At 40.0% G+C, this 7,771-nt stretch overlaps 1 protein-coding gene across 2 annotated transcripts in view; it reads left to right on the forward strand.

Moving 5' to 3' along the window:
• Positions 1-436: 436 nt before the first annotated feature.
• The window catches only part of LOC107270973 (ABC transporter G family member 27), a 52,435-nt gene continuing 45,100 nt past the window's right edge, over positions 437-7,771 (forward strand). Inside the window, exon 1 of one of the 2 annotated variants that reach the window (XM_015746483.2) lies at positions 437-2,654. In XM_015746483.2, the coding sequence (XP_015601969.1) occupies positions 2,542-2,654 (113 nt within the window). In that variant the 5' untranslated portion in view covers positions 437-2,541. The remainder of the gene's footprint in view (positions 2,655-7,771) is intronic. The other variant, XM_015746482.2, reaches the window with a different exon arrangement.

The following is a 7,771-nucleotide window of genomic DNA, read 5'->3' on the forward strand; positions in this document are numbered from 1 at the left end:
TTTTTAGTTTTATTGCTCACTAGAAAATCAAAGCTTCGAAAAAATTTACACAACAGTCTCCCTCAGAAATATTATTTTTAATGCATAATTATGACTTATGTAATCGTAAGAGTTCGAATAGGACAGTACTTACACAATGTCTGGATCATTACCGTAATTCAACTTGTACACAAGTAACCCATGTAATCCAGTAACCCTATATTCGGCTGTCACTCATAACCACCATAGAAAAATGTATAAAACGTATAAAGTTTAAACTGTAAAAGTGTCAGCGTTGCGTCAAAGTTTTTTTTTTCAATTGTTTTTTCTTCAGAAAAAATAGAAGAAAAATAGTCAAAATTCAGAAAGTGTAAGGCAATGCTGCACGTAGGAGTGACGGTGGGAGTCAGAATAGTGGGGATAAAGTTAGCAGTGGTGTGGTGTTTCGCCTATAGACGCAGCGCGCGCCGCTGCGTTTCAGTCTGCAAACGACCAGCGCGAGTGTCGTGTCGTGACAAGCACAGTCTTCTTTCTTAAAAAAAAAAAAGATAAAAAATATATATATCTATACGTGTACATATATTGACGTGAATACCTACATATAAGCTTATACGGCCGTATATACACAGGAGCGATGAGTCGCTCGTTTTATAATACTCGGCAGAGCGAAGGGATCTCGCAAACGTGCGAACGTCTTTCCGTCACGTAGCTTTGCGTGTCCGCGGAAAGTAAAGAAAAGTATAAGAGCGAGTGGAAAGAATAAGAATAGCGCAAGGAGGTGAATAGAAGGAAGAAGAAAAGTAAAAAAAAAAGATTAAGACAAATACTTGAAGGAAGTACGAACAGAGACGGGGTTAACACGCACACAACAGGTATCGGCTGGCTCCCATCGATGCACCATAAAAGCGAAGAGAAGATAAGGGACAAGTTAGAAGAATAAAAGGGACGAGAATCATCCGGCAAAACGAGACGTCAATGCGCGGATCGCAAACAATGCGGGATGAAAGAAAATGTTGAAAAAATAAAAAATAAAAATAAAATAATGCAAGAAACTCTTAGACCGTGAGTTTCGATCGCTTACTATGAGTGCTAAGGAAAGTGCAGGAAGATCGATCGAGAGCAAAAGTGGTATACGGTATAAGAGTGGTGATTAGGCGTAAAGCGGAAGGGACAAATAATGCGGGATTAATTAATTTCAGTGCCGTACAATTTGATAGGAGAGAACAGACGTATTTTTTACTTCCCTATCGTTTCCACCCTGAGGTTTTGTTCTGAGGGTTGTGCGTTCGTGTGATTTTTTTTTTTTTCTTACGTTCAACCAAGACGGACTGCACGGCTGGCTTCACTACTAGGCCCGCCTAAACACACTCGGAAACTACTAGCTAAACCATACCAGCCGTAGATGCCGCATTATGTCCTGTTAACACTACTAGCAGGCTTCTCTACTACGTAGCACCTATTGCCAGGATTGCCATTGGCTGAGTCTACTTGTACGTTGGTCAGTCAAGAGAAGGTTGCATTAAATTCAGGTGATTCCATTGACTGTTCTTGTAATTGTCATCGCCGGTCGTTATCGTCATATTCAACAGTGGGATCGAGCTCATAATGTGAATAGCGCGTGTAACAGATGCAGCGTACTCGCTCGATACTCGCTGGTTAAATATCGTTTAATATACCCAGCGAGCTCGACGAGCCAGAGCAGCGTAGTAAAGTAAGAATGAAAATAATAAACATATCGTGAATTACTCAAAGAGCTAAAATAAGCCGCGAGAGTTCGAATGCATCGTCATTGATCTCCGACAACAGCAAGCAACAACAATTTTACGTAAAATAAAAAAAGGCCAAGAGGATATCGAAAAACGATGCCGTGCAACGGAGTCAAACAGGCGCGTCCGTCCGTTTCACCTTGGGCTGCACCGACGAACTTTTGTTGTTCCTCTTAGGGTCACACACATTCCCGTTCTCGAAGCAAATAAATGCTTGCTCCTTGTCCGTTTGTGCCCTCGTGTGATACCGAGTGTCTAGGGTGGCTGGGAGGAGGTTAGGAGGGTGGTGGGTGGTACGAGGGAGGTTAATACTTTAGAAAATTCACATAGACAAAATTTTGGCACTATCGACTGGGTGATACGAGGAAAAGTAAAGGGACGATTACTCGTTATCAAAAACCTGCCAGTGTTGTCTGCTATCAGAATATTTGCTTCGGGTGATATACGATTGTTATATGGTGGTTGTGCGCGTTTGTGCCGCGTAGTTGTGCGTTTGTGAAAAACGCTGAAAAATTTTATTGTATACCAAGGTATATCTTGTTTCACGGTATATTTAAACATTTTCATGACACTGATTGTACGTTTTTCGGCATTTACTTTCCTCTTGGATTTTACTCGTGAGGATTTATTCAAACGAGGAAACTCGTCTGGATGACTGTTGTGTGATAGTTTTACGAGATTAATCATTCTGATAAGGAGTGGTTCCGTGTGATATCGTGGTGGTGGGGGGATAAAGGATAACACAAAGGAAAAATCAAGGGCAGTGCAGGAGGCAGCTTTTATATACACGGTGGACATGATTATTTCAAAGGATTTATTCCTCCTTGGCGACCAAGATTATCTGCGCCTTCCCAGCAACGAGAAGCGCCAGCAACGGGCAATGGGCAGACCGATCATCAATGCTCCCAGGTTAGAATCATTAATTTAAATATAATCTGTCACTGTTAAACTTCCAATGGCAGCTTTGGCCTTGCGTCGTTCAACAAGTCAAAGCATCCTACACGAAGTCCAGGTTAAAATTAAGTCGAAGCGCTTGAAGTTGCGATGAGGCAATTTTGAATCGACGAAGAGAACAAAAAGTGACTGAAGAGAGCGTTTTTAATTTTGTAACCTACATTTTTTAAACCAAGTCGCGATGCATCGCTCTCGCGAGTGACCGTCTACCGATTTGATTTCGTATAGTTTTACTGGTCTATTTAAAAAAAAATTGTATCTTCTTTCTTGCTTCTTACCGATCTTGGCTTTTTATTCGAAAATCCCATCAATCATCGCGCGTCTCGGATATCCATCGTACCAAGACTTATTTACATGAGAAAATTGATTTAGCTCGAAGATACGCGCTTTTGTGCTCTGAACTAATTCGATTCTTGTTCTGTCGTTAAAATCCAGTTCGTAAATTTAACGGCGTTGCTTTACGACGGGTGCATGATATTATGAGGGTTTCTGGAGTCGCGCATATACTTCCAGATGCACTCTGCAGTTGCACCCATCTGCAATTATATATTGCACACACGGACTATCCAAGAATATCGATGACCGATATTGCGCCGATCCTCTGGTACCGTATCCATTCGCCAAGTATAACGAAGAAAAGAATGTTTCGAAGAAGATCCAAAGACGAATAAATAAATTAACAATAAGCAATATTACAATAATCAAATTGTATTCCAAAGAATGCACTCCGAGTTGGTCAGTTGCGAGAGTGCGTGCGCTACGTGTTGAAAAATAAAAAGAAAAAAGGAATGCAGGAGCAAGAGAGATAGATACATAAATAAATACAGAGAAAGAGAGAGACTGCCAAGTAATTTTCTGTCTTTCTAAGTGTTGAATGCTGCACATTAAAGAATCCACTTTAGTCCGCATCCCCCTTTAAGTGGCCCACACTTACGCCACTGTGAGGGTCAACGACCCCGTTTATACGCGTACACCATATATACTGGCAATTGCATTTAGGAGTTAGTAATATCGTTGCACTCTCGCGCCAAATAGAATAGCAGGCGTTCTATCACTTGCTATGGAAAAAAACAAAAAGCCTGACTGTGAATTTTCACTTGTCATATTTTTCACTTTTTTCTAATATTCATAATTTAATAATAATGAGGATGCTTTCTAACCCAATACTCAAATTTAGAATATTAAAAAAATTGCTTGTCTTCGTTGCACCTCAAGTCAAACCAATCAATCCACGTGACAGAGAATTTCGTATAGTTCCCATGGTCTTCATTCCCTAACCTATAAATCTGTCAATTTATTCCTCCATTACTTATTGCCTCCCATGCCGTACTCACTATCCATTTTGGTTTTCGTACGCTAGCGCGAGAATGTCGCGTGGGCGCACGAAACACGGAATTCCTTTTCGAATCGTGAATCTTCGCGTTCGCAAAATGATAAAAAGTCGCCCGTATTGGCCCGATTGGCTTGTGAACATACACTCACTAGGCACGTAAAAACTTTTCTCCTTTTTACATTTTCTCATTAAAACATTGAACGGGGCTGACCGACGTTCGAGACTTTATTGATCTTACGGAGCCAACTGCCAGCTGGACCTATCGTAAAGCGAGATACTGCCGGAACCTGTGAATTTATTATACCGCACGATGGTCCAGTTACTTTCAGGATATCACCGAATTTTATACAGTGACTATACCAGATTTTTGCCACGAGAAAAAATCGCTCCTACGTCACTCTTATGTGATTCGCACCAAAAAGTATTTATCATCGAGTCATCTGTCACTCGAGTCTTTTTATCTCCGCTTTACACGTGTCGTACACCTACGCGAATGGTCAAATAATAATTTATCCCGAAATATCGCAAAGATGATAACCGCGGATATATGTCGCCGGTATGTTTACCCATATCACACATATGTGTGTATGCTCAGAGAAAGAGACATGTGTCTCGTATTGTATACGTAAGGAAAATCGCAGCCAGACGCGTACGGTGCACAAAATCGAGACTGGCATGCGAATTGGCATATGTTTATTTACTATATACATATATGTCAGGTATATTTATATACGAGCCGCTCAGTGCACACATCGATTAACTCCACTTTTTGAAAAATCTTAAATTTAAGTGTCAAAGCACTTGGTATAGTCGTAACTTTTTATATTTATAATAACTTTCCTGAATAATAAAGATTAGCACCATTGAACGGCAAAATTTTTTTGGCCATTGAATAATAAGTAATTACAATATACATTACTTCATCGCATTTCTCAACTTTTTGTTTTATGCAGTTAATCGATGTGTGTACTGAACGGCTCATATGTCCGTCGCATTGTTTAGTTTCCTCATCGATATCCGTATTCGTGCGATATTCCTTTATCTTTCCCTTTTTGTTTACACACCTAAATAATCACGTATGCCTGCACGATAGTACCGCGTTTTTACTGCAACGAACTTGCATTACGTATTCGCGAATATATATTGTGAAAATTAGTCGACGGCGATACGCAACAAAGTGTATTTAATCAAACTGATAATGAACGACGACTCGAGCGAGACGTAAAATTGATCAGTGTCCGTCTAGGCGTGATTCGGTGCTGCAATGGATAGGCGAGGCTGCAGCGCGGTGCATGAGGACGAATACGTGTACAGCTAAAGGAAAATCGTGGTTTTCTGTAGAAAAGAAAAAACCGCATGGAACATCCAGTCGAAGTTTACGTACGCGCGCGCGCGTTTGCGTTAAATATGGGAGACTCGAAAAAAATTGTGCCTCCCGTGAAAATATAAAACCGGTTCGACTCGTATCGATTCACGATCCACCATTTTGCACCTTGAATACCGTCGTGTACCCTTGGTTTACCCTGTGAGATTTTCCTGCTTCTCCCTTAATTCGAGATTCTTATCCGTTACTTGTATCTCCTTCCCACGTCTTTTATTCGAATAAATTATATGGTTAGGTTAGGTCTGGTTAAAGTTTTTATTTTCCTAGAATGCATCTTTTCCCATTTATATATATTTATACATATATGTAATCTTTACTACTGCTCTGCAGTCGCATGCTGCTGTACGCGTTGGCCTCACGTGTTTGATTTAGAAATTATCACGTGGGTCGTTTCCCTTTTGTGAATTAGAATGAATTAAGACACAGGGTATATGTCTCTGTCTGGCCCATTAAATCTGTCTGTGGTTCTGGGAAAGAATTACATTGATTATTATTATTGTTTATTTACTAGGGCAAATTATACCTTGTGTCAAAATTGGACACTCTTTTCGTTAGGACGAGCACGTATACACCGATAACAAGACTGGTTCATCCGAGCAATCATTGACCATGTCGTTGATACAGTGCAACTTAAGGTCTTTAAGTCTCGTTCGTACGTGCGACGGGTCTGCCAATCGTAAGCGACCCTCCCTAACATCCTGTATTGAATACCACGTATGCGTTTGCATACGTATACGTGGTTATGGACTTACTATATGTACATTGATGGAAAGCGTACCTACTGCCTTCGGATGTACAATTCACCGTACGTACTTTGAATGTACTCATAGTGTCCGCTACATACGTTGCTTTTTAGATCGATTAGGTTTGTCGATGTTTAGGAAACAAATTTTATAATACTGAATTCTCTACGCAAGATGTAAAAGATTGGTTAAGGATTTTGATAAATCGATGAAAATATTAAAAAACTTTTAATCTTTACCAAAGTCAAGTTCATAGATAAGAATGAAGTGCAGTTTCGATAAATCGATGGGATAACGATATTGATTACTTCACGGTTTGATCATGCAATTACAGATAACAAGGGGTTATGAAAGTAGTTAGGATGTCATAGATTTTTTGGAGGAATTTGATCAAATACATTTTTTAATAGCACCAATCAAGTAAGTATACTTTTTAAGTGAACTATCGCGAATAGGGTATATACTGAGAATGTATCGTTGGATATTGAACTTCGAGGCGTACTTATCAGGTTAGTGAATTGGCTGTTGGAACATTTTTTATCGTGTCCAGTAAACCAGACACACCTCGCTAACTTTCGAACCGTTAAATCGCGCAATCTTTGACTTTCCATCGAATTAGTTCCAGCCTTCGAATGATTACAAACGAATTTTTCCCAGAGTGGAGAGCACTGGTGGGATAAGAAATGAGGAGAGGAAAAAGCAAAAATAAAAAAGATTTCACGGGAATAATTAGTACCTTATACGTCTCTGTGGGAGGAATTGCTGGTATACATGGTGTATGTATATATGTATATGACGTGTATGCTATGTCTATAAGAACGTAACGCCATTCTGTGTATTCCACGTGGAACACGGGACGATCGCGATTAGGAAACGAAAGGGAGGACGGGGAAAAGAGAAATGGTGAATTAAAGAAAAATGGAAAATGCCAGATGTCCATATATCGGTTTGCGCAAGTCGCGTAATGACTGCGAGGATGGGATTCGCGAGTAATTGCGAGCGAGAGACGAAATCGAGGCCGAGTCCGCCATTAGGTAGATTGAATATTAGCCTATATTCGGTGTGTGCGTAATCAATATTTATAAAAAAAATCGCGGGAATAGCATAGGTCTCCAGAAGAATTTACAAAGAGGGAACGGGGTACGTCATTGGTAATGATAGCAGTTTAGTAGTTCGATTTACATGGAAACGTAATTATTTTGGAAATTTCATTTTTTCACGAGAAAAAATCTTATCCAAGGTCCATCGAGTAGATTGGATGGTTTCAGGATGGTCGTGTAAGAGTCAGCATCGCGATAGCACAGTCGGCATTGGCCTCTTGCCAGTCTAGGGCTGGTGAGTGTTGCGCACGTTAATTGTCGGTTATTAGGTATTCCTGGCAGACATACGTTCGAGGCCGTTTGTCTCGCCTTCTTGAAACGAACCGTTTTTTTTTTGTTATCAGCTGTCGCTAAGTTTCCATCCTCGGGCAACAATTTTTCTTATTTCTCCAATGTACGTAAAACGCGTGTTGCGAACCTCGTGAAAACGATTTTCGCTTTCGATGACTTTGTGTAATGTTTCTTCGTTTCTTTTTTTTTTTTTTTTTTTTTTTTTTTTTTTTTTTTTTTTT

Source organism: Cephus cinctus, unplaced genomic scaffold (genome assembly GCF_000341935.2).
Source record: "Cephus cinctus unplaced genomic scaffold, Ccin1 Ccin1_scaffold0857, whole genome shotgun sequence".
NCBI lineage: Eukaryota > Metazoa > Arthropoda > Insecta > Hymenoptera > Cephidae > Cephus > Cephus cinctus.